This window comes from Bos javanicus, chromosome 18 (genome assembly GCF_032452875.1).
Source record: "Bos javanicus breed banteng chromosome 18, ARS-OSU_banteng_1.0, whole genome shotgun sequence".
Taxonomy (NCBI): domain Eukaryota; kingdom Metazoa; phylum Chordata; class Mammalia; order Artiodactyla; family Bovidae; genus Bos; species Bos javanicus.
Window position 1 is genome coordinate 51,573,749 of NC_083885.1, and position 26,501 is coordinate 51,600,249.

Below are 26,501 nucleotides of genomic sequence, written 5' to 3' on the forward strand. Positions count from 1 at the left end.
CCTTTGGGTCCACTTGCCCAGCTCTTTGCCTGGAAGACTCTTTCTTATAGACTCCGGTCAAGGGAGACTCCTTTGACATCTTGTCTGACTCCTGTGTATCCCGAGGTGGTCAGTATCCTCAGAGCTTGACTAGCACTTTGCGTATGTTTTGTTAAACTGCTTCATGGTCTGTTTGTTGGGATATCTGACTCTTTGTGTTATAAGCTTCTGGAGAGGAAGTACCTTTTTATTTTGGAAAATTTCAAAAATAGTTGCAAAAATGAAAGCAATAATATAATGAATCTACCTGTACTTATCGTGTAACCACAGCAGTGATCATTCTGTGGCCAGTCTTGCAGCATCTATGCGGGGAGCGAGCTCCGCCCCTGGCAAAGGTCATGAGGAAGGAGGCTTGGCATACACAAAGGCGGGATCAAGCCTCAGGAGTCTCCCTGGAAATTCTCGAGCAATCTACCCCCAAAACCAGAGTCTGCCTACTTTCTGCTTTGTGCTTTCACCTACACCTCTGACTTTACAGGGGGCTGTCCCCCACTACCTCTCTGAAAAAAGAGTTAGCTTACAGCTCCAGTTAATAATTCCTGGGTGTGACAGTGTTTCAACCTACAAAGTCCCTTGGAAGTCCTCTAGCCTGCCTGAATAGGTTTTTCTGGCCACATGTGATTGCTCAGAGCCTCCAAACTGTGAGAGGCATGAGATGTTCTAAACTGTCTGAATACAGATTCCTTTGAGCAGTTGAAAGATTGATTAGAAATTGTATTGGTGAAGGGATTTTCACTTGTTGGGCCAATGTTTGCTGCTTAAGTCTCCATATCCCTTACCTGCTGTGTCCCTGGCAGTGTATTGATTAATATAATTGGTGTAAATAGTAGCTTTAATGTTTGTAACCTGGGACCCTTGAGTTAATTCTTTTTCTTGTTATAGCCCACCACACCTTTGCTCTGTAGGAATGCAACTTTATCTAATGCTTTTTGGAGGCTGGCGCCTGACTTTAGAATAATCACCTTTAGAGAAAAAGGCCTCCGGGCCAGAAGATGATGCAAATCACCTAAACTTTTGCATATGATAAGTTTGCAGGAAGAAAGCCTGGCTTACTGCATGACTCTACCCCTTCCCCCATTATCCTCTATGCATAACTTAAGGTATAAAAACTACTTTGGAAAATAAAGTGCAGGCCTTGTTCACCGAAACTTGGTCTCACCATGTCGTTCTTTCTCTTACCTTCTGGCTGAATTATTCAGCCTCTTTTCTCCACTGAATTTCCTCACTGAGCTATCCTTATTTCAGCCTCTTTTCTCCACTGAATTTCCTCACTGAGCTATCCTCATTCTATTACTCTTTATATCCTTAATTAACGTTTAATTAAGCAATTGTTTCCTGATCCTCGCCGATGCCGTCCCCGCTTCGAATTCCCTGGATCCACCGGGGCTGGACCCCGGCACATCTATACTTCCTCTCCAACCTAGATTTGGTTTTTTTTTTGTCATTTTATTTTTGGCTGTACTGGGTCTTTGTCGCTGTGTGCACATTTTCTCTAGTTGCGGCGGGCAGGGGCTACTCTTCAGTGGGGTGCATGGGCTTCTCATTGCGGTGGCTTCTCTTGTCACAGACCGCAGGCTGTAGGCGCACAGCCTTCAGTGGTAGCAGCACACAGCTCACTATTGAGGCTCACAGGCATTAGAGCACAGGCTCAGTAGTTGTGGTGCATGGGCTTAGTTGCCCCTCAGCGTGGGGGATCTTCCTGGACGAGGGATCGAACCCATGACCCCTGCATTGGCAGACAGATTCTTAACCAGTAGACCACCAGGGAAGTCCCAACCGGCATTGTTTAGAAACAAATCCCAGATATCACATCACTGCCTCTGTAAATATTTCATTTGTGTTACTAAAATAGAAGGGGTTTTTAAAAAACATAATCCTAGTATCATTGTCCCACTAAAAAGTTATATTTTGTTAAGTATCATAAAGTATTCAATGTTTGAATTTTAGCAATTTTCTCACAATTTTTCCCTTCCCGTCTCATTCTTCTTTATTCCTTCATTTCCTCTATATCTCCCCTCCCTCTTTTAGAGTCGAATTTTTTTGAATAAAGATGCAAATAAGGGCTTTATTTTATAATCATCACATGGTTCTCAGCAAGTGGCTTAGTGTTTGTCACATAGTAAATCCTCAGTAAATGATGCTGAATGAACAAATCAGCAGAAGTCTATAACAAATCCTGGTTGAATTACTGCAGCCTTACTGTCGCTTTTGGTTGGTTTGTCGGGATGGCTTTTGGTTTCTGATGACTTTAGTTAGGAGTTAACTTCGGTGCTAGCTACTCTCAGTGCCTGTGACCACTACTAAAGGTCTGAGGGCAATGTATGCACCTGTGACTCAGATTTACAGGTGAGTAGGGAAGGGGCCCTTGCTTTCTTATCTCTGTTTTTTGTCTTCAGTGTCTTGTAACATCAACTTGAGTTTGGACTGACCAGGTTTGACATTTTTGCTTCTGTAGAACAGAGACCCTGAAGGAGCTCCCTGAGAACAAGAACAGCTTCCATATGGTGCTGTTGTAAGCAGCATTCTAGGATGGAACCTCAAGACTTACTCCTAATCCCTGGACTGAGAACATGTGATGAGTAATCCTGTGGGTAATTGTGTTAAGTTACATGACAAAAGGGATTTTGCAGGTATACTCTAAGTAGGGTCACTCATCAATTTACTTTGAATTTAACAAAAAGAGATGTGATCTAAGTGGGCTTAATGTAATCACAGGAGCACTTTGAAAACAGACTGTTTTTTTTCAGCTGGCCTCTGAAAAGAGATCAGTGAGATTAGAAGTTTAAGAGGGATTGGGTTTAAGGGATGTTCTCTGAGTTATACTTCTCTGAGTCACTGAGATAGAGGGAGCCTCATGCCTAGGACCTGAGAAGGTCTTCTAGGAGCTAAGAGTGTTTGTACTGTGAAAATGCAGAGTTGCCTTATGGCCTCAGAACAGGCTGTTCCTAAGCTGATGCGACTTCTAGTGAAGGAGGTGGCAGGTGGTGGGCGGGTTGGGGGCCCATGATTAAGACTTAAGGATTTCGCTTCCCTCAGTCTGTGGTCCAGACCCCAGTGCATTAGACCGAGGTGGTGGTGGGGCAGGGTGGGGGGGGTTGAGGGGAGGCCTCAGTGCACTTCTGAAGATTTCTGCCAGTTCGCAAGGCCTGAGTTTTGCCCAGGTGTGTCTCACAGGTGTGTGTCTTGGCAGCAGGCTCCAGAGGCAGGAGGGGCTGAAGCCCACAGCACCCAGAGCACCAGAAGCAGGGAAAGTCTCACCATAGGAGATGCCCACATCCATAACAGAGGCAGGAGGGGGAAGGAGGCAGGATGAGGAAAGGGCTCCTGGAAGCTCGGCCATCTCACGGCTGCCTGGCTTCTGTGGCCTCGGAGGGGCCATGTCTCCAGGGACTCTTACATGACTAGGAAGGGTGTGAGGACCTGTGCCAAACTGAGGGTGGGGACTGAGATCACCTCTCATATTTCAGAAGGTAGGAATTCCCTGGTCGGTCAGGGCACGTGGTGGAACAAACCAGCTCTCACTCAGTTCCAATCTGGCCTTTCGGCACTCAGATATTTTTGAAGGCTTTGGAAATGTAAAAAGGACTGATGGTTATGTTGTGTGTTATAACTTCCCACCTTTTCATGGTTGCAGCTTTCTGGGTACCAGGTGTGACAGGTATGAATATGCCTCTCAGGTGTCTTAGGTATGAATATGCCTCTCAGGTATCTTGGGGTGGGGATTTACTGATGGAAGACCCTCTGAATTCACTGCCCCTTTGCACAGAGGAAACACTTCACACCGGCTCCCAGTAGGGATTCCCAGTAGTGAATTCAATCTCAATTCTGAGAAACGATCTTTCTCCACGGATCTTCCCTACCCTACCAGGGAATCCTGGGTTTCCAAACGAATCTCTACCTCTAGAATTTTTAGTGTCCCAGCCTCAGTTTGGGATAAGTCTTCACACCCTGCCTAGCCATGTAAGATTCCCTGGAGACAAAGTCCCGGGAGAGACACTCACCATATTTCTATACATAAACAGTGAACAGTATGAAAAGGAAAATTTCAAAATTCCATGTACAATAGCATCAATAAGAATAAAATACTTAGGAATTAACTTAACCAGGTGACAGACTTGTACACAGAAAAACTAAAAAACAATTTTTAAAAAGGAGAACACATAGCAACAGAAATTAAGAAGACATAAATAAGTGGAAAGATATTCTGTGCTCATGTACTAGGAGACTTGATATTTTTAGATGACAATACTAATGAAAATGTAGTGGATGTACATGGGTAATGATTCCCGGCCCAGGGACTGAACCTGGTTAGCCAGCATCTGTGGGGTCATGGAAAAAGCAAGAGAGTTCCAGAAAAACATCTATTTCTGCTTTATTGACTGCGGGGAGCTGCCCGTGAGAATGGGGTCCTTTGTACGAAGGACACAGCTCTGGGAGCTGCCTCAGTCCTTGAGGGTTTGCTTGCAAACATAGCTCTCTGTCCCGCCACCCCAGAGATTAGGCGCTTATTTACTGCAGGCACCTGGAGTTCTGTGCAAACTTCTCACGCACAGAGAAATGTTATCTGGTGTAAGAAATAATAACAGGGAGCCATTCCCATGCTCTCAAGATTTCTTGTGACTGTTTGTAAGATGTATAGGCTAACCAAGAAAAAATGTCAACTGTCTTGTCTTTCTCACGCTTTTCTGTATAAATATGAGATGTTGAATAAAGTTGGTGTCAGACTGCGTCCCTTCGTGGTGACGTGTCTGAACCTCTCGACCCCATCTTTGTAGTCTCTTGCTTTAGTTTCTTTCTTAGCCCCGCCGTGCACGTTCTCGGGACCTGATCGACTTTGCCGGCTGGCTCCGGCAGGTGGCGCCCGAACAGGGACCCGAGAATCGGAGTGCGACGACGGCCGCTGCCCGCCAAGATTGAGGTAAGTAAAGAGGAATTCCTAAGTAATTAAAAGTAAAGGGCAGGGAGGGTGATTGTCGAGAGTAATAAATCATGGGACAAGGCAATAGCCGCCAGTTATTTGTACATATGTTGAAAACTATGTTAAAAGGTAGGGGAATTCATGTAAATAAGTTACAGCTATTTTTTTACTTTTTATTGAGGAGGTTTGTCCTTGGTTTCCAGAGGAAGGAACAGTTAGTCTGGAAACTTGGAAAAAAGTAGGAAAACAATTGCAGACATATTATTCCTTACATGGTCCCAATCGTGTTCCTGTGGATGCTTTTTCTTTGTGGACTCTCATAAGAGACTGCCTGGATCCTGAACATGAGGGACATAAAATTCAAACGGCTCTCAGGGATTCCACAGGACCCGAAGTTACAGAGCCTTCTGCCCCATCACCTGAGCCGCTTTATGCTGTGCCTGAGGGAACAGCTTATAAGGCTGGAGGGAATGATGATGTGTTAAGCTCTGATGAACAGAAAGAGTTAAATGAACAAGCGGCTCAGAACCATAGAGAGGATATGCCTTGGGAGATGATGGTTAACATGGAATCCCCCTCAGGAAAAGGGGAATTAAAGCATTCAGGGCTTTCTGAAGAACAGCTGGAGAATTTAATTCAGAAGATTGTTATAGCAGTAAAAAAGGATGCACAGGGAGACTCCCACTCCAGCCAGCCTGTGCCTCCAGCATATCCTCCCTCGGTTCTTGCTGGACTCGATCCACCTCCGCCTTTCGTAGAACCGCGAGAGCTTATATCTATCCCTGCTTCTTTGCCCGGTGAAAACATAAAAATTAAAAGTGAGATATTATTATCTCCTCTTCAACAAGCAATTAAGCGAGCTAATGAAGGAGAACATATTCCCGGGTTTTCAGGAATCTATCCAGTGTTTGAAAATGATCAACAGCAGAGGTATTATGAGCCGCTGCCCTTTAAGCAACTGAAAGAGTTAAAAATGGCTTGTGCACAATATGGCCCGACTGCGCCGTTTACTCAGGCTATTATAGAGGCTTTAGGAAATCAAAATCTGCCACCTAATGATTGGAAACAGGTTGCTCGAGCTTGTTTATCTGGAGGAGATTATTTACTATGAAAATCTGAGTTTGCTGAGCAATGTGGGATCACAGCCGATATCAATCGGCGACAGGGACTGAACACCACTTATGAAATGATGGTGGGAGAGGGAGAATATCGAGACACTAATAGTCAACTTAATTATTTACCTGGAGCCTACCCTCAGATTAGTGCTGCGGCTCTACAAGCATGGAAAAAGCTTCCAAATTCTGATAAAAAGACTGAAGATTTATCTAAAATTCGCCAGGGGCCAGATGAGCCATATCAGGATTTTGTTGCCCGCCTGCTTGAGACAATTGGTAAAATGATAGGGGATGAGCAGGCGGGGATGGTGTTGACTAAACAGCTTGCTTATGAGAATGCCAATTCGGCTTGTCAAGCTGCCCTGAGACCTTACAGGAAAAAGGGAGGCTTATCTGACTATATACGGATTTGTGCTGATATCGGCCCTTCATACGTTCAAGGCATAACTTTGGCCGCGGCATTACAAGGAAAGACAGTCAAAGAAGTACTGTATCAACAACAAAAGCGGGATAAAACTAGTGGTCGGCTTCGAATCCCTGGCTCTGGCTGCTTTTCTTGTGGCCAGATGGGTCATCAGGCCGCCCACTGCCCGCAGAAGCAGGCCCGGAGACCTGCTCAAACCCCTAACCTTTGTCCTAGGTGTAAGAAAGGCAGACACTGGGCAAGGGATTGCCGTTCTAAAACTGACTTACAGGGAAAGCCACTTCCTCCGGTCTCGGGAAACTGGGTGAGGGGCCAGCCCCAGGCCCCGAAACAATGTTATGGGGCGATGCAAAATCTGACCAAATTGGAGACGCTTCAAGGCCAAAACGCAGAACTGTTACCGAGTTGTTCAGAGCAACTGCAGGGAGTGCAGGATTGGACCTCAGTTCCTCCACCTACACAGTATTAACTCCAGAAATGGGCATGCAGGCTTTGCCAACTGGAATTTTTGGCCCTCTTCCGAAGAACACTGTGGGCCTCCTATTGGGGAGAAGCAGTACTACGATGAAAGGTTTATTAGTAGCCCCTGGAGTCATAGACTCTGATTATATGGGTGAAATAAAAATTATGGCCCATTCACCACAGGGCATAACAGTAATACAATCTGGTCAACGTGTTGCTCAATTAATTCTACTTCCTATAATTCCAGTTGGAAAAGCCATTAGGCAAGAACGAGGATCCCGAGGTTTCGGGTCTTCAGACGCTTATTGGATTCAGGCCATTAATAAGCAACGCCCTGAGCTTCTATTGTATATTCAAGAAAAGCCTTTTAAAGGTATTTTGGATACTGGTGCAGATGTTTCTGTTATATCTCAAAAACATTGGCCTGATGAATGGCCTAAGCAGGTTGTAATTTCTACTTTGCAAGGCATTGGGCAATCACATGACCCAGAACAGAGTTCAACCTTTTTAAAATGGAGGGACGAAGAAGGACATGAAGGACATTTTAAACCTTATGTTTTGCCAGGACTGCCGGTTAATCTATGGGGGAGAGATGTTATGATGAATATGGGGGTATATCTTTATAGTCCAGATAAAAAGATTAGTAATCAATTGTTAGACCAAGGCCTTTTGCCCCATCAGGGGTTGGGGATAAATTCACAAGGACCTTTACAACCCCTGATCCCTGCAGTTAAGAATGATAGAAAAGGTATAGGATGTTTTTAGGAGGGGTCATTGATCGTCCTGCAATCCATGCTGATCCGATAAAATGGAAGTCTGATGATCCAGTATGGGTTGATCAGTGGCCCCTATCAATAGAAAAAATCACGGCCGCCAATCAGCTTGTGCAGGAACAGCTTGCTCTCGGCCATATTACCCCCTCAAATTCACCTTGGAATTCACCTATTTTTGTCATTAAAAAGAAAACAGGTAAATGGAGGCTATTACAAGATCTACGAAAGGTTAATGAAACAATGGAATTGATGGGCCCCCTTCAGCCGGGGTTGCCTACCCCCATGGCCATTCCAAAAGATACTTACAAAATTATTATTGACTTAAAAGACTGCTTTTATACTATTCCCCTTGCCACTAATGATTGTCAAAGATTTGCTTTTAGTGTCCCTTCTACAAATTATAAAGAACCTATGAAAAGATATCAGTGGCAAGTTTTACCTCAGGGAATGGCTAATAGTCCTACTCTCTGTCAGAAATTTATTGCTCAAGCTTTAAAAACCACTAGGTCCTTGTACTCCCAAGTATATATTATTCATTATATGGATGATATTCTTTTGGCATATCAAGATGAGGAGTTGCTATTAAGAACATTCGCTTATATGCAAACTGCATTACAGGATTATGGTTTGATTATTGCAACAGAAAAGGTGCAACGCTTCCCCCCTTATTCTTATTTGGGGTTTTTTCTGGAAAAAGAATGGTTTCGAGCTCAGAAGATAGAAATTCGTAAAGATAATTTGGTTACCTTGAATGATTTCCAAAAACTGTTAGGAGATATTAATTGGATAAGACCTTACTTGAAGCTAACTACAGGGGAAATGAAGCCTCTTTTTGATATTCTGAAGGGTGATCCTGATCCAACTTCTCCCCGAACTCTGACTCTGGAGGGAAGGCAAGCCTTAGATAAAGTTGAACAGGCCCTGTCTAAACAACAAGCTACTTATTGTGACTATACTCTAGAATGGGGTTTATATATTCTTCCTACTAAACATGCTCCTACAGCAGTCTTATTCCAAGGATTGCCTTTAAGATGGCTTCACTTGCCTGCCTCTCCCTCTCGGGTATTAACCCCCTATTATGATTTGGTTGCTGCCCTAATAGCTCTTGGGTGGTCAGAATCCACTGTATATCTAGGAAGAGACCCACATTTTATATGTGTTCCATTTTCTAAAATTCAGCAGGACTGGCTGTTTCAGTTTAGCGACAATTGGGTTATTGCCTTAGCTGGTTTTAGTGGACGGCTTGATAATCATTATCCCTCAGATAAAATTTTGCAATTTGCTCATTATCACCAATTTCTCTTCCCAAAAATCGTTGTTTCTCAGCCCCTTGCCGACGCCCTAACTGTATTTACTGATGGCTCTTCTAATGGAATAGCTAGTTTGATTATACAGGACAATACTACCACCTGGCATACTAATTATAAGTCTGCTCAAGAAGTAGAACTATTTGCCATTTTTCAGGCTTTGTTACAAATTTCTGCTCCATTTAATTTATATTCTGACAGTCAATATATCATAAGAGCCTTAAACACTATTGAGACTGTTCCATTTATTGGTACCCTGAATTCTACTATCCAAACTCTTTTTCGTGATATACAACATTTAATTTGCCCCAGAGTTAATAAATGCTATTTTGGTCATATTCGTGCTCACTCTGGGCTTCCTGGACCTTTAGCACCAGGCAATGCTTTGGCTGACGAAGCTACACGTATGATATTTCCTTAATTGGAACAAATGGCAAAAACTTCTCACAGCTTACACCATCAAAACAGCAATAGCTTAAGACTTCAGTTTGGCATTACTCGAGAAGCTACCAGACAGATTGTTAAGGAATGTCAAACATGTCCTCAATTTTTTAGTGTCCCCCATTATGGAGTTAATCCTCGAGGATTGTTGCCAAACGATATATGGCAAATGGATGTTACCCATATTCCTGAATTTGGTAAACAAAAATTTGTTCATGTTACTATTGACACCTTCTCCAGCTTTTTACATGCCTCTCTACAATCCGGAGAAGCTATCAAACATTGTATAGCTCATTGCATTAAATGTTTTGCTGTTATGGGAACCCCTAAGACCATAAAAACAGACAATGGTCCAGGATACACTGGAAAAAATTTTCAATTATTTTGTACGCAATTGTCTATCTCACATAAAACAGGTATCCCTTATAATCCTCAAGGTCAAGGAATTATTGAACGGGCACATCAAACTCTCAAACATCAATTGCAAAAACTAAAGAAGGGGGAATTGTATCCCAATACCCCCTCCAACTCTCTAAACCATGCTTTATTTGTTTTAAATTTTTTACAATTGGATATAAGTGGCCGTTCAGCAGCACAGCGATTTTGGAACTTTGATGCACAAACAATAAGACCTAAAGTCTTTTGGGAAGACCCACTTGTAGGAAAATGGTATGGACCAGATCCAGTACTAATCTGGGGACGAGGGCATGTTTGTGTTTTCCCACAGGATGCCGAAGCGCCGCGCTGGCTGCCGGAAAGGTTGGTACGCACGGCGGAGACAGTCTCTAGCAAATCAGATGAGGAGATTGACAATTCAAGAGCATAATGAATTACCATCTCGGCAACAACTTCAGGCATTGATGCGAGAGGCACAGAATCGTGTTGCGGTGCAGGGCGATCCGATATCGCCTTTAAGCTTCCTGATAACCTTATTAATTATCTTAAATCAGATTAACACTGCACACTCTGAAGAATATTCAAGTGCTTACTGGGCTTATTTTCCCGATCCTCCCCTTCTTCAACCCGTGGGCTGGGAGGGTCGGTCTATTCCCATATACACTAATGATACTGTGGCTTTGGGTGGTTTTTCAGATAAACATATTATTCCTAATCAAGTTAATTTCTCTTATCATGGAGTGTTTGATCGCTTACCTATTTGTCTGTCTAGATATTTTAATTCAACAGGATGTCTTTTTGTTGGGGAGTCCGGATATGCTGATTTTGACAATGGTTGGAGCCTGTATATTCCTGGAGTAACGAAAGAGTCTGGAATTCCTCAACGTCGTAATGGAATTGGTCCTTTAGATATCCCTTTCTGCGACTTTGGAACAAGGGGAAGAGTCACTGCTGCACCATGGAAACTGTGTCGAGATGGAACTGCTACGGTTTATAACATATTTGGGACAAATGAGTCATTGTGGGACTGGTCTCCAGACTCGGCCCGAAACCCTGGAGCTCGGGATAATAGGAACTTTGCATCCCGTATTTGGAACTTGGGCGGCTCTAAAGTGTTCCAAACAGAAATCTGGAAACTAGCTGCCGCCCTTGGATGTGAGGGTTCCTACCTTCAGGTGGGATCAAAAGTGAGACACGGTTATTTGTGGAATCTCACCATGAGATACCCTCGTGCATGTGTGCCTCACCCTTATGCTTTACTAGTAGGATCTGTAAAAATACAACCTGGTTACGAAATTATAATGTAACTTGTAACAATTGTACTTTGACTAACTGTGTTAGGGGAATTACTAATCAAACTAGGGTTCTAGTCTTAAGACAGCCTGCTTTTGTTATGGTTCCTGTAAAGATTAATGGGTCTTGGTATGATGAAAGGGGACTTGAACTTTGGAGAGAAGTAGAGGGTGCTTTAATGCGTTATCGCAGGGGAATAGGGTTAATAATTCTGGGATTTGTAGCTTTGGTAACTCTTATTGCTTCCTCGATTACTGCAGCCCTGTCCTTGGCACAATCAGTGCAAACTGCAACTTTTGTTAATAATCTGGCACAAAATGCATCCGTTGCCCTGGGGACTCAAGAAGATATTGACAAAAAGCTAGAGGATCGATTGAATGCCCTTTATGATGTTGTAAAATATTTAGGTGAAGAGGTTCAAAGTATAAAGTTGAGATTACGAGTACAATGTCATGCTGATTTTCGATGGATCTGTGTTACTCCCAAAAAATATAATGGTAGTATAACTGCTTGGGATAAGGTGAAAGCTCATTTAGAAGGTATTTGGCATAATGAAAATATTTCCTTAGATTTGCTGCATCTACATCAGGAAATAATGAACATTGAAAATGCACCCAGACCTGATTTGGATGTTGCAAAAAGAGCTGAGTCTTTTGTTAAAGAACTTTTTCGACATGTACCTACTGTCAATAGTATTTGGTACTTGGGAGCAGCCATGGGAGGACTGTTCTTAATAATTTTAACTGTTTTATTTCTTGCACCTTGTTTAATTAAAAAACTGATTGATGATCTATGGATCATAAAGGCTTCCATCTATGGAAATGGTCTGCGGTTAAAGGAACATAAGCGTGTGCCTATATAAAAAGAAAGGGGGAGTTGCGGGGAGCTGCCCGTGAGAACGGGGTCCTTTGTCCGAAGGACACAGCTCTGGGAGCTGCCTCAGTCCTTGAGGGTTTGCTTGCAAACATAGCTCTCTGTCCCGCCACCCCAGAGATTAGGCGCTTATTTACTGCAGGCACCTGGAGTTCTGTGCAAACTTCTCACGCACAGAGAAATGTTATCTGGTGTAAGAAATAATAACAGGGAGCCATTCCCATGCTCTCAAGATTTCTTGTGACTGTTTGTAAGATGTATAGGCTAACCAAGAAAAAATGTCAACTGTCTTGTCTTTCTCACGCTTTTCTGTATAAATATGAGATGTTGAATAAAGTTGGTGTCAGACTGCGTCCCTTCGTGGTGACGTGTCTGAACCTCTCGACCCCATCTTTGTAGTCTCTTGCTTTAGTTTCTTTCTTAGCCCCGCCGTGCACGTTCTCGGGACCTGATCGACTTTGCCGGCTGGCTCCGGCAATTGACTATGCCAAAGCCTTTGACTCTGTGAAAGTGAAGTCGTGTCCGACTCTTTGCGACCCCTTGGACCACCAGGTTCCTCCGTCCATGGGATTTTCCAGGCAAGAGTACTAGAGTGGGTTGCCATTTCCTTCTCCAGGAGATCTTCCCGACCCAGGGATTGAACCCAGGTCTCTTGCATTGTAGGCAGACGCTTTACCATCTGAGCCACTGTGTGGATCACAATAAACTGTAGAAAATTCTTTAAGAGATGGGAATACCAGACCACCTGACCTGCCACTTGAGAAACCTGTATACAGGTCAGGGAGCAACAGTTAGAACTGGACATGGAACAACAGACTGGTTCCAAATAGGAAAAGGAGTACATCAAGGCTGTATACAGTCACCCTGCTTATATAACTTATATGCAGAGTACATCATGAGAAACGCTGGGCTGGAGGAAGCACAAGCTGGAATCAAGATTGCCAGGGGAAATATCAATAACCTCAGATATGCAGATGACACCACCCTAATGGCAGAAAGTGAAGAAGAACTAAAAAGCTTCCTGATGAAAGTGAAAGAGGAGAGTGAAAAAGTTGGCTTAAAGCTCAACATTCAGAAAACTAAGATCATGGCATCCGGTCCCATCACTTGATGGCAAATAGATGGGGAAACAGTGGAAACAGTGGCTGACTTTATTTTTCTGGGCTCCAAAATCAGTGCAGATGGTGATTGCAGCCATGAAATTAAAAGACGCTTACTCCTTGGAAGAAATGTTATGACCAACCTAGACAGCATATTAAAAAGCAGAGACATTATTTTGCCAACAAAGGTCTGTCTAGTCAAGGCTATGGTTTTTCCAGTAGTCATGTATGGATGTGAGAGTTGGACTATAAAGAAAGCTGAGCACGGAACAATTGATGCTTTTGAACTGTGGTATTGGAGAAGACTCTTGAGAGTTCCTTGGACTGCAAGGAGATCCAACCAGTCCATCCTAAAGGAGATCAGTCCTGGGTGTTCATTGGAAGGACTGATGTTGAAGCTGAAACTCCAATACTTTGGCCACCTGATGTGAAGAGCTGACTCATTTGAAAAGACCCTGATGCTGGGAAAGATTGAGGGCAGAAGAAGGGGACGACAGAGGATGAGATGGTTGGATGGCATCACTGACACAATGGACATGGGTTTGGGTGGACTCCGGGAGTTGGTGATGGACAGGGAGGCCTGGCGTGCTGTGGTTCATGGGGTCACAAAGAGTCGGACATGACTGAGTGACTGAACTGAACTGAACTGAATGAAAACCAGGAATCCTAGTCATGAGGCCACCAGGGGCTAGAGGCAAGGTTCCCCTGGCTTTACCCCCCACTGAAAGCAAGAATGTTTCAAGGAGGCAAAAACTAAAAACAATAACAAATTTTATTAGAGACACAGCATAATATGTGGGAGAGCACACAGAGAAGCAGTTTGCTTATTCAAGATAGAAGCAAGGCAGAAATACACTCCCAGAGAAGAATGTGGGTGTCCTGAATGAGAAGCACAGTTAAGACATGATTTAAATCAGTCATCCAGGACAGTCCTTCCAGGTCTTTGTTTACCTTTGGCCAGTTATATAACTTCTTTTTCCACATCAGACCTGTCCTAGGAGCCACCCCAAGTCACATGGGTAACTTTGCTGAGATGGATCCCACCACAGAGGCATGTCCACATGTATTGGGTGACGAGCCCCGCTCCCTTTTTGACTCCCAAGGAGCCTTCCTACACAGGTACATACAGGGAAGTTTTCCTTGACCTCAGGAGTGGTTGTCTTATCTCTTTACTTCAGCAGAGCTCAGCTCCTGCCACTAGCTCTATCCTCAGAGTGTCTGGATGAGAACCAAGCTTCGATTTTACTCCACTGGACAGACACCAGCAGTTCGGATCAGGGGCCCATCCATCTCCTACATCAACCTTGGTAAAAGCAATTTTAGAGGAAGAAGAGAAAGAAAGAAAGCATGAAGGAGTGAGTGAAAGGTGAAAAAATAGAAAAAAAAAAATCTGGGCTTCCCTGGTGGTCCAGTGGTTAACAATCTGCCTGCCAACTCAGGGAATGGGAATTTGATCCCTGGTTTGGGAAGATCCCACATGCCTCGGGGCAACTAAGTCCATGGGCCACAACTCCTGAGCCAGCACTCTAGAGCCCATGCTCTGTAACTAGACAAGCCACTGCGATAAGCCTGTGCACTGCAGTGAAGAGCAGCCCCCCTGTGCTCCACAACAAAAGAAAGCCACAAGCAATGAAGACCCAGGGCAACCAAAAAATTTAAAAAAAGAGTCCAGATAGTTGAAGATGCTTGACCCAGAAGGGAAGAAGCAGTGAATGGGATGGAAGATCAAGGAAGTGAGTTTTTTTCAGCAGATTGCTTTAGAGGATGTGGGGGGTGGGGGACAAAGCAGATGCAGAGGGGGAAGTTGAAGGCTGGCAGGGCACAGACAGTAACCCCACGAAACCATGAAACCACATCTCTGGATGTGAATGTCCACTTGGCGAATGACTATTGTAGATTCTTTAAAGTTTGAGTTCGCAGTGTAGAGAGAACTGGGGTTTAGGGTCAGGGTTAGGGCTTAGCCTGGTCAGGACCAGGAACTGATTGTGAGAAGATGCTGATAGTCAGAATGTGGGCTTGACCTGGGATCAGAGTTAAGAATCAGTCTGGTTCTGGGATCAGATTAGAGGTTGATGTCCAAAAGAGAGAGGCTGATCTTTAGATATCACAAACCTAAACCTCATTCTGTCTCTAGTATTTTCCCTCCTTCTCCATTCTGTCGCGAATTTTCTTTTGGTTTTATCTTTCATTTCTCTCCCTCCCCTTCTTTCTCTCTTTTCTCTCCTCTCTTTTTCTTAATCCCTCTTCTTTCTCCTCCACCTTTGCAACTCAAACTAGAAGAATTTAAACAGCTTGAAAAGTTGATTCTTTGCCAACTGAAATTGACTTTAGTTCCAACAGGAATAATTTAGAAACCAAAGGAGCATTAGTTGGTTCAAGGCTCTACAAATAAATAAGTAAAATCTAAATTCCAATACTTGTTTTTTAACCCACTGTTGAGTTTTTGTAATGAATCAGGAACTTCTGACTGATTTTTTTTTTTTTTAGACTAGAATAAAACAAGCTTTACTCAGTGCCAAAGAATGGAGAAGCTGGAACTGGTACACAAATTAACTTCTCTGAAATTGATTTTTAAAATCTTGTAACCTTGTTTCACAAATATCCTTGGGCAAAAGCCTTAACTTTCTGTAAGAGGAAATCAGACTTGGCTAATACTCAACAGGTTCTGAAAAAGTACAATTGCAAGTTGATAAATGCAGATACATTTTAATATCAAACAGTAGGGATAGTAAGCCATCGGCCATATAGGAAGTAGCCATAAATTAGAAAAAAGAACAAACCATTTAAACTACAAAAGAGTTATACTAGAAACCTCCCCCCTGGAAATATTAAAGTGTTCTTCTAAGTAACTCCTGGGTGATTCTATTCAGAAAATAATGACTGTAAGAATGTTTATGTTTCAAACCCAGTATATTACAACATGGAACATCTTACAGAGTCTAATAGAATCACAGTGCAGAACTTGTTTTGGAGAAAATTCATGCCTTCTTCTGAAGATTGCAATCAGACATTTGGAAAGGGGCGTTAGGCTTGTTGTTATTGTTGTTTAGTCACTAAGTCATATCTGATTCTTTTAAGACCCCCTGACTGTAGCCTGCCAGGCTCCTCTATCCATGGGATTTCCCAGGCAAGAATACTAGAGCTGGTTGCCATTTCCTTTTCCAGGGGATCTTCCTGGCCCAGGGATTAAACCTGCATCTCCTACATTGGCAGGCAGATTCTTTACCAGTGAGCCATCTAGGCTTATTCTGGGCCCCAGTGGAGGCTGAATGCCTGGTGCACTGGAAATGCTAATCCCAGTATGAAGGTATTAGGAGCTGGGGTCCTTGGGAGGTCATAAGATCATGAGGGTGGAACTCTAATGCTGGGATTAGTGCCCATATTCATCAAAATTCTTCAGAGAAACAGAATCAATAGGGCATAAACAGATATGTGTGTGTGTGTGTTAGTCACTCAGTTGTGTCAACTCTTTGTGACTCCATGGACTGTAGCCCACCAGGCTCCTCTGTCCATGAAATTTCCCAGGCAAGAATACTGGAATTGGGTAGCAATTCCCTTCTCCAGGGGATCTTCCAGAACTCAGGGATCAAACCTGGGTCTCCTGCATTGCAGGTGGGTTCTTTACCATCTGAGCCACCAGGGAAGCCCAAACAGATATATAGAAACATATGTAGATATATTATGAAGAATTGGTTCATGAGATTATGGAAGCTAGAAATTCCCAGGATCTACTGTCTGTAAGCTGGAGGCCCAGAAAATTTGGCAGTACAGTTGAAACTTCAAGCCTGTTAACTTGGGGAACAAGCAGTCTAAGTCCCTGTCTAAGGTAAAAGCCCTGATATAAGAAGGCCCGATAAGACTGAAGGCGGGAGGAGAAGGGGAGGACAGAGGATGAGCTGGTTGGATGGCATCACCGACATGATGGACATGAGTTTGAGTAAACTTCAGGAGTTGGTGATGAACAGGGAGGCCTGGCGCGCTGCAGTGTATGGGGTCGCAAAGAGTTGGACACATCTGAGTGACTGAACTGAAATGAACTGCTGTCCCAGGGGAGGATACGGTGATGTCTCAGCTCAAGCAGAGAGCAAATTCTTCCTTCTGTTACCTATTTGTTCTACTCAGGCCCTCAGTGAACTAGAAGTCCACTTGCTTCTACAAGGGCCATCTTTATTCATCTTTAAAAGACACTTGCTCCTTGGAAGAAAGGCTATGACAAACCTAGACAGCAAAATTAAAAAGCAGAGACATCACTTTGCCCACAAACATCTGTATAGTCAAAACTATGGTTTTTCCAGCAGTCATGTTAGAATGTGAGAGTTGGGCCATAAAGAAGATTGAGTGCTGAAGAACTGATACTTCGAACTGTGGTGTTGGAGAAGACCCTTGAGAGTCCCTTGGACAGCAAGGAGATCCAACCAGTCAATCCTAAGGGAAATCAACCCTGAATATTCATTGGAAGGACTGATGCTGAAGCTGAAGCTCCAATACTGTGGCCACCTGATGAGAAGAGCCGACTAATTAGAGAAAACCCTGGTGCTGGGAAAGATTGAAGGCAGGAGGTGAAGGGGACGATGGAGGACAAGATGGTTGGATGGAATCACCGACTCAATGGACATGAGTTTGAGCAAGCTCCAGGAGATGGTGAAGGACAGGGAAGCCTAGTGTGCTGCAGTCCATGGGGTCGCAAAAAGTTGGACATGACAGTGACTGAACAACAACAAAAATCTGTATTCAGTACACCAATTCAAATGCTATTGTCTCCTGGAAACACCCTTACAGAAACACCCCAAAATCATGTTTTACCAGCTATCTGGGAACCCCTTAGATGTGGCAAGTTGAACATTAATTACCACAGTGCCCTTTTATGAGGAAGGCAGAGCTAGTTGGCTCTCCTCCAGCCATGTGAGGATGCAATGAGAAATCTACCATCTGCAGTCCAGAAAAAGGTCCCCGCCAGAACCTGATCACATTAGCACCCTAAGCACTTCCGGCCCCCAAAACTGTAAGAAAAATTCTATTCTTTAAAAAAAAAAAATTGATTTATTTAATTTTCGCTTTGCTGGGTCTTCATTGCTGCAGGTGGGCTTTCTCTAGTTGCTGTGAGCCAGGGCTACTCATTGTTACAGTGGGCAGGCTTCTCACTGAAGTGACTTCTCTTGTGGAGCACAGGCTCTAGGTGCACAGGCTTCAGCAGTTGTGGCAACATTGGCTTAGTTGCCTCACAGCTTCTGGAATCTTCCTGAACTAGGGATTGAACCCCATCCCCTGCACTGGCAGGTGGAGTCTTAATCTTGGGATCACCAGAGATCCTCCCATGAAGTATTGCTTCCAACTAGAGGATGTATTTTAAGGCAAAGGAACTGAGGCAGTTAACTCCCCGCATGGAGCTCACTGACTTCCAGGTGCCCCACTATACAGACACAGTTGGCTTATCAGAAGGGTCGAATGGCCATGATGGCTTTTGAAGGCACCAGGTAGAGAAGGTACCTTGCCACCCAACAGGAGATGCTCTAGGTCTCAAAGTGGCCAGTCTATCGTGTCACCTGCCCTAGAGCCAGAATGCAGGGGTCCATGACACAGGGGAGGATAAGGGAGTGTCCCCGCCCATCAGTACACATGACAACCCACTTAAAGCATTTTTGCTCCTGGTCTCTGTGACCTTGGGCTTGGTGTGGGTGAGAAACCCAATCAGAGCTCTAATCAACCAGAAGCCAGGACTGCCCCCATGTGTTCATTGTGCTGCTGAAACAAGAGGCGGAGAAGACAACCAGAGGGACCGTGACCACCAGAGGGAGACTGGTTTGCCAGGTCAAGAAGGACTATGTTTGGAAGCCAGGGAATGCATTGTGGGTAATACTGACTCGCCGGTGGCCCTGTTCAGCAGAAAGTGGCCAAAAGCCAATAAAGACAAGACTATTGAACACTTACTTCCTTTAGGAATGAAACCTTGTGTCTCAACGATGTCCAGAGGAGGTGTTGGCAGGTGGTAAGAGAACGTAGAAGGGGTGGTAGAAGCAGGCGGCTCTCATCACCACCAGCCACACAGTCAGGGCCTTTGCAGCTCTGTTATAGGCTTTCCCCCCATTTCCCTCTGATTGTGGTTCATAAAGAACTGACCATCTAAAGCTGTGGGCGTGTGACGCCTTGCCATTAGCACAAGGCAGTTCTATGATTAAGTACCAGACGGTAATTGTGTGTCTTCTGTATTGCAGACTCAAGGGGTGGGTTGTGCGGTTTCCTTTTTCACATTCATTCTCTCCCCTTCTCCCCCTGCCCTGTGCCGTGGGGACTGTTAGTGGGATCTCCCACCTTCCAGCTGGGTTCGGTCGATGGGGAGCCCCAGCAGGAGATCACAGGGAGGACACTGAGTGAAGTTGGGGTGTTAATTCCCCAGCTCCCTCCCTGTACTGTTGCTGTTGGATGTGTGAATTTTTCAGCCTGAAGTTGGAGCTCCTGTCAAATAGCCATCTCCAGAGTGGGTTCTCTGAGTCTCTGTTTGCAACCCCTCTGTGTTGCAGTAAAGCAGCAACAGAAACACAGTGCTATCAGAACCAGGAAACTGCTCTAACCCTTATGTCTCCAAAACAGTCTCATGCTTTTGCAAATTGTCTCATTTAAAATCTCTTTTCAAGTTATGCAGGTGGAATGGGTCCCCATTTGAGCTGGGGCCCTGACTGCTAGGGAGAATCTGTATTGAAGTATACCTTCACCTCCGAGGTCACGGTCATGGGCACATACTTTAGACTGTAGCACCCTGGGGTGCTAGTGGTTAAAGAAAACAAAAACAAAAAAAACCCCGCCTGCCGATGCAGGAGACTAAGAAATGCAAGTTGGATCCCTGGGTCAGGACCATCCCCTGGAGAAGGGCATGGCAACCCACTCCAGTATTCTTGCCTGGAAAATCCCATGGACAGAAGAGCCTGGTGGGCTACAGTCTATGGGGTCACACAGAATTGGACACGACTGAGCGACTAACACTTTCAGATTTTCACTTTCACTTTTCACAAAAGGGCAGAAATGAGTTCCAGGCAGAGGACCCAGAATGTGCAAAGGCCAGGGGGTAAGACAGTTGAGTCAAGTAAAGTTCAACTAACTCACTTGGGTGATTAAATGAGCTAAGACATCTGAAGTACCCTGTACACAGTGAGTGCTACGTAAAAGCCAGCAGGTATAATTATTGCACACCGGAGAAGGCAGTGGCACCCCACTCCAGTACTCTTGCCTGGAAAATCTCATGGGCGGAGGAGCCTGGTGGGCTGCAGTCCATGGGGTCGTTAAGAGTCAGACACGACTGAGCGACTTCACTTTCACTTTTCACTTTCATGCATTGGAGAAGGAAATGGCAACCCACTCCAGTGTTCTTGCCTGGAGAATCCCAGGGACGGGGGAGCCTGGTGGGCTGCCGTCTATGCGGTCACACAGAGTCGGACACGACTGAAGCGACTTAGCAGCAGCAGCAGCAGTGTGCACACATCCAGGGTATACCAACTTGGGCGTATTAGTGGTGGAGTAATATTCTCTCCTGACAACACAGGCAATCCATAACCTCAAGCCTTGATTACAGCTCTGCTGCTGCTGCTGCTGCATTGCTTCAGTCGTGTCCGACTCTGTATGACCCCATAGACGGCAGCCCATCAGGCCCCCCCGTCCCTGGGATTCTCAAGGCAAGAACACTGGAGTGAGTTGCCATTTCCTTCTCCAATGCATAAAAGTGAAGAGTGAAAGTGAAGTCACTCAGTCGTGTCTGACTCTTAGTGACCCCATGGACTGCAGCCCACCAGGCTCCTCTGTCCATGGGATTTTCCGGGCAAGAGTACTGGAGTGGGGTGCCATTGCCTTCTCCAATTACGGCTCTAGTGAGCTGTAATGGACAGGCAAGAAACCACACACATTTGAAGTATATAGTTCAATGAATTTTCATGTGCACACACACTCTGTAAGGTCATCAACACAGTTCAGATAGTGAATGTATCCATTTCACCCAAGTTTCCACATGGGGACTTCCACCTGGGGACATCCTGGCTGGCCCCATGGTGAAGAATCTGCCTTGAAATGCAGGGAACTCGGGATTCTATCCCTGGTCTGGGAAGATCCCACATGCCTCAGGGCAACTAAGTCAACTAAAGAAAAAAAGAAGAGAATCTGAAATTTTGAACAATTTTACATGTTTACCTAATATTTTTCCACATGAGCCTTTGTAATCCCTACCTCTGTACTCAGCCCCACCCTGACAGTACCCAGGCACTCACTCACCTTCTTTCAGTTACTATAGATTAGCTTGTAGTTTCCAGAATTGTATATAAATGAAATCTTATAGTATGTTCTCTTTTTTCATCTGGCCTCTTTCATTCAGTGTAATAATTTTTTATTGAAATGAAATTCACCAAATGGAAACCATTTTAAAGTGAACAATTCCGTGGCATTTAGCTCAGTCACAAGGTTGTATGACCACCACCTGCTACTGCTGCTGCTAAGTCACTTCAGTCATGTCTGACTCTGTGCGACCCCATAGACGGCAGCCCACCAGGCTCCCCCGTCCCTGGGATTCTCCAGGCAAGAACACTGGAGTGGGTTACCATTTCCTTCTCCAATGACCACCACCTAGATAGTCCTAAAATGCTTTCATCGCTTCCAAATAAAACTCTACTTATTAAGAGGTTGCTCCCAATTCCCCCACCCCCTAACCCCTGGAAACCACCAATTATGTCTCAATGGATTTACTTATTCTGATTATGTCATCAATGAATCATACAATATGTGACTTTTTGTGTCTGGCTTCTTCCAGAAATGGCTACCTACTCCAGTATTCTTGCCTGGAGAATCCCATGGACAGAAGAGCCTGATGGGCTACAGTCTATGGGGTCGCAAAAGAGTCAAACACAACTGAGCAACTAAACAATAACAGCAACAACCTATGGGCCTCTTTGCCCCTTTCCTTCTTCCTCCAGGGACGTTGCTTCAGTACGCACACAACTCCAGAGGCCACCATTCACACAGCCACCATGTGAATCATAGCGCACAACCCATACAAATGTAGTGATGGCTCCACTGTATCTTTCCTTCCTTCCTTCCTCTCTCCCTTCCTTCAATAAATATTTATTGAGCATCTAAGCTCCGTCACGATAGTGGTGGAGACACAGTAGCAGATGACCAGAACATGCCTCTGTCCATGGAGCAAATTTTACACCTGCAAAACAGGGGCTTCCCTGGTGGCTCAGTGGTAAATCTGCTCTGTCAGTGCAGGAGATGTGGGTTCGATCCCTGATCCGGGAAGATTCCACATGCCTCGAAGCAACTAAGCCTCTGTGCCGTAACTATTGAGTCTATGCTCTAGAGACTGGGAACTGCAATTATTGAGCCCACGGGCCCCAACTGCTGAACCTGTGCACCCTGGCACTCATGCTCCGCAACAAGAGAAGCCACCACAATGAGAAGCCCGTGCACCGCAATGAAGAGTAGCCCCTGCTCTCTGCAACTAGAGAAAAGTCTACGCACCCATGAACACCCAACACAGCCAAAAATATAAATAAGCAAAATTATTATTTTAAAAATTCTTAAAAAAATAAACTTGCACATGCAAAGAAAAATAAAATGTATAAGGATGTTGAAATAAACATGTAATTGCAACTTTCATATTCATTTCTTTCTCTTCTGCTGCTGTTCTCAATCTTTTCTCCGTTTCCCCTCTCTTTCTCACACATTCACATCTGGCCTCTGCAGTCACGGATAGACACCTCCTATTCTTCCCTGTCTCTTCCTAGCCAGCATGCTAGAGCTGGTTTCTGCAGGTTTGCAAAAGCCAATTGTTAAATACTTAGGAATTTTTCGAGCTGGTTGTGAAAATGATTAGTAGCTTAAAACCAGACAGGATAAGAGAATTTACACCACAGAAATAGGCTGATGCTATGATGTTGTTTTTCTGAAAAGCTGATCTTCTAGCACACCACTATTCCATCTATTTCTGGCAAGGACACTTTGCTTTGCCAAGGAATATCCTAATTCTCTGATAGATATCCAGTCTCCACCACCACCTGTCCTCTCCTACCCCCGCCATTCCTCACTTCCCTCCTGGGTGGTGGGAAAGCGGAGGTTCTAGGACCGTGTTGTGCTGACAGTGAAGAGAACAGAAGAAGAAGAGGAAGCATGAAGGAAGTTCATGAAAAAGGGAATAAAAAGGACAGCAGTATAGGAAGGCGGCGCTAGAGGTAAAGAACCTGGCTGTCGGTGCGGGAGACCTAAGAGACATGGTTTCCATCCCTGGGTGGGGAAGATCCCCTGGAGGAGGGCATGGCAACCCACTCCAGTATTCTTGCCTGGAGGATCCCATGGACAGAGGAGCCTGGCGGCCTACAGTCCATGGGGTCACAAAGGGTCAGACATGACTGAGCGACTAACACGCACACAGGAAGGAAAGAGAAGGAAAGAGAAGCAGGAATCCATGGGGGGCAAGGGTTCAGGTAGAGAGAGCAGAAGGACCAGGCAAGACTCACCGCCCAGTGTCCTCACAGGCAGTTGGGTCATTTCCCCATCTTGGGCCAGAAGGTGGCTGAGCTGCTAGGAGATGGGGAAACCACCTTCTCAAAGTACCCTCAAACAGGGTGGGGGTGGGGACCCGCAGAGCTGGGCTCTGCAGGAAGGAGGGCTGGGGACCTGGACCAATGAGGTCTCGGGGCTAGGATGCCTCAGTCTCTAACTGTTGAGAGGGGCTGTGGGCCCAGACTCTTGGGTCAGAGGGGGAGCGGGGGAGGGGGCTGAATCCTGGGTCTAGGGAAGGAAGGAGGACACAGGTTCCTCCCCCCACCCCCCCACCCTGCCCCGTCCTCCCCCTGGATCCTCACCCTACTCACCTCACCCCCCACCAACCCCCCCCCACCCGCCACCACCTTTAAGCTATGGAGACTCAGAGGGAGGCCCTGGCCTCCTTTAGCAAGACCCTGTCCCCACCCTTTCCTGGACTACCTGGGTTGTGACAAGATATAAAAGTGCTGTTTCCGGGGAGAAAGAGCGGGAGCGAGCATTCCCACCACCCAGACGATGAGCCCTGCCCTGCTGCTGGCCCTGCTGGGCATCACCCTCGCCCTGCCCGGTGAGTGAGAGACCCGGCCAGGGAGGGGATCCACCTGGAGGCTGAGCTTAGATGGATTTGTTCCTCCCATTTCAGGAGCGAGGGCCTTGAACTGCTACTCGGGGGGAGTGGAGACCATAAGGAATGTATCGGAACAGCCCTTTCAGTGGACGACTTCCCAAGTGAACTGTGGAGAAGGTTTGGGCTGCCAGGAAATGGTGTTGATCACCCAGAACGGTGAGACGGGCCCCGCGCCTGACTTGCAGCCTCTCCCTTGGAGAGATGTCCCTATCACCCCACCCTCCAGTCCTACCTGCGTTCTGTGTACAAACTCAGAAGACCGCTCCCCGAAATACCAGGAGCGGCGCCCACCTTAGCTGCCCAGGGGCCTCCTCTGCACCCTTTCGGATGCACACCCTCCCTCTAGGACCCTGGAGTCTGACCCCACCCTGGCCTGCTTCTCTCTCCGTGCAGACCCCCTCCTGTACCTGGTGCTCATCAAGGGCTGCACCCAGGCAGCCAATCAGGAGGCCCGCGTCACCGACCACAGGGCAGGCCCCGGCCTGTCCATCGTCTCCTACACCCGGGTATGCCGGGAGAATCTGTGCAACGATCTCAGCACCAGCCTCCCTCTCTGGACCCCGCTCCCACCCACAGGTGCCGGAGGTTGGGGGGAGAAGGGGACTGCCCGGAGGAGGGGGGCAATGGGGTTGAGGGGGTTGGGGTGAGCACACAGGCAATGTTCTTTTAGAATGCCTCCCTGCCTCCCCTCAGCCCCGTCCAGCCTCCCCAGCACAGCTTCTTCCAGCAGTCCCTTAGCAGGGCACTGGACTGATGTTCCCTCATGTTCGACTACCCACCTCCAACTGCGGCTCTGGCCCTAACCTGCTGCCCACTCCTTCTTTTTTTCCCGTGGGGTTTGGGAACTTGCCCTTTGGGGTTTCAGCATCTCCTCTTCAGAACTGAAATTGACCTGTGGCTTCCCATTGTCCTCTTCTGTCTGAGATCATAAATCGGATTTCGCTCTGCCCTTTGTGTTTCTCTACTCTTGTGCATCGCTGGTGGACATGGGCATCTCGTCTTCTTCCACGGTTCAGTGGAGCCTCTGGGTCCTCCCAGGGCACCCCTCCCCTCCCCTTACTAGGCAGCCCTCCCCAGATCTCATGCTCCCTCACCGCCTTGGTCTCTCTCTAGTCGCGGGTCCTAATGCCCTGCTCCCCAGACCTTCCTGAGAGGAGGGCAGGGAGGCTAAGGGAGCTGATTCTTGGGAGCCGTGAGGAGCTGAAAAGCCGAGGAGGGTGGAGGGAAGGTGCCTGGTCTGAATTCAGAGCCCCCTTATTCCTCCCTCCCTTTGTCTCCCACCTCTCCAGTCCCAGGTTCTGTGCGGTGTCCAGTCTGCTTGTCTAGAGAAGGCTGTCTGTCGGCCCCAGAGATGACCTGCCCGGCCAAGAGCTCACACTGCTACAATGGGGTCCTCCAGCTCACTGCTGGTGACCCACCGGGAGGTGGGGTTGAGGCCAGGTTTGGGGGAGGCTGGGGGGTGGTGTGGGGCTGAGAATCAAGATCTGAGTCTCTTGGGGAGGAAAGGGAGGTGAGGATGGGGACCCTGAGGAGGGCGGGCCTGGCTTCCCCCTGAGTGTTGGCTGGTCCCAGTAACAGTGTCTCCGCCTTCTCCCACTTTCCAGGGAGCAGCACCAGCATACTCAAAGTCCAAGGATGCGTTTCTCAAGCAGGCTGCAACCTGCTGAATGGGACCCAGGAAGTCGGGCCCATCAGCCTGTGGGGGACTTGCATTCCTAAAGGTGAATGTCACGGCGACAAGACCAAGTGACAGGGGCGGAAGTTCCGGGGTATGATAACCCTGCGAAAGGCAGGCATCCAAACATATCCCACCAAAACCAGCATCACAGGTCATTCAGATGTTACTACTCACTCAGGCAGGTGTGATGGGAGGGATTCTCCCAGTAGGCACTTCAGGCGAGGATGCCAGGAAACAGAGAAGGTACGTGGTCCAGGGAACAGATCTATAGGACAGGAGATCTATAGGACAGGTGTTTTAAATGATGCTGAGCCTGGCTCAGTTAGGACAGCCTGTCCAGGTGGGAGAGGAGCAACAGAGCTAGGAGGAAGGTCAGAGAGGCAAAGAGGGTGGGCCACATCGAATGCCACTCTATCCATTGTCTGCAGGAGTTGCCTGCTGGTTTCCCTGCTGGGCGTGACTAGCTGCTTCTGATTCTATTTCTCCACCTCCCCGACCTTGGGGTCTCTGGCTTCCCCTTGACCCCCACCCCAACT

General features: G+C 46.3%; 1 protein-coding gene across 4 annotated transcripts in view; it reads left to right on the forward strand.

The window, feature by feature from the left end:
* Nucleotides 1-26,501, forward strand: part of CD177 (CD177 molecule) — a 46,136-nt gene that overhangs the window by 11,121 nt on the left and 8,514 nt on the right. For 2 of the 4 annotated variants that reach the window (XM_061388496.1, XM_061388497.1), the window contains exons 1-5: nucleotides 23,987-24,227; nucleotides 24,303-24,443; nucleotides 24,681-24,863; nucleotides 25,577-25,711; nucleotides 25,892-26,008. In XM_061388496.1, the coding sequence (XP_061244480.1) occupies nucleotides 24,176-24,227; nucleotides 24,303-24,443; nucleotides 24,681-24,863; nucleotides 25,577-25,711; nucleotides 25,892-26,008 (628 nt within the window). In that variant the 5' untranslated portion in view covers nucleotides 23,987-24,175. Of the gene's footprint in view, nucleotides 1-20,918; nucleotides 23,347-23,986; nucleotides 24,228-24,302; nucleotides 24,444-24,680; nucleotides 24,864-25,576; nucleotides 25,712-25,891; nucleotides 26,009-26,501 lie in introns of those variants that run through there. The other 2 variants (XM_061388498.1, XM_061388499.1) reach the window with 2 other exon arrangements.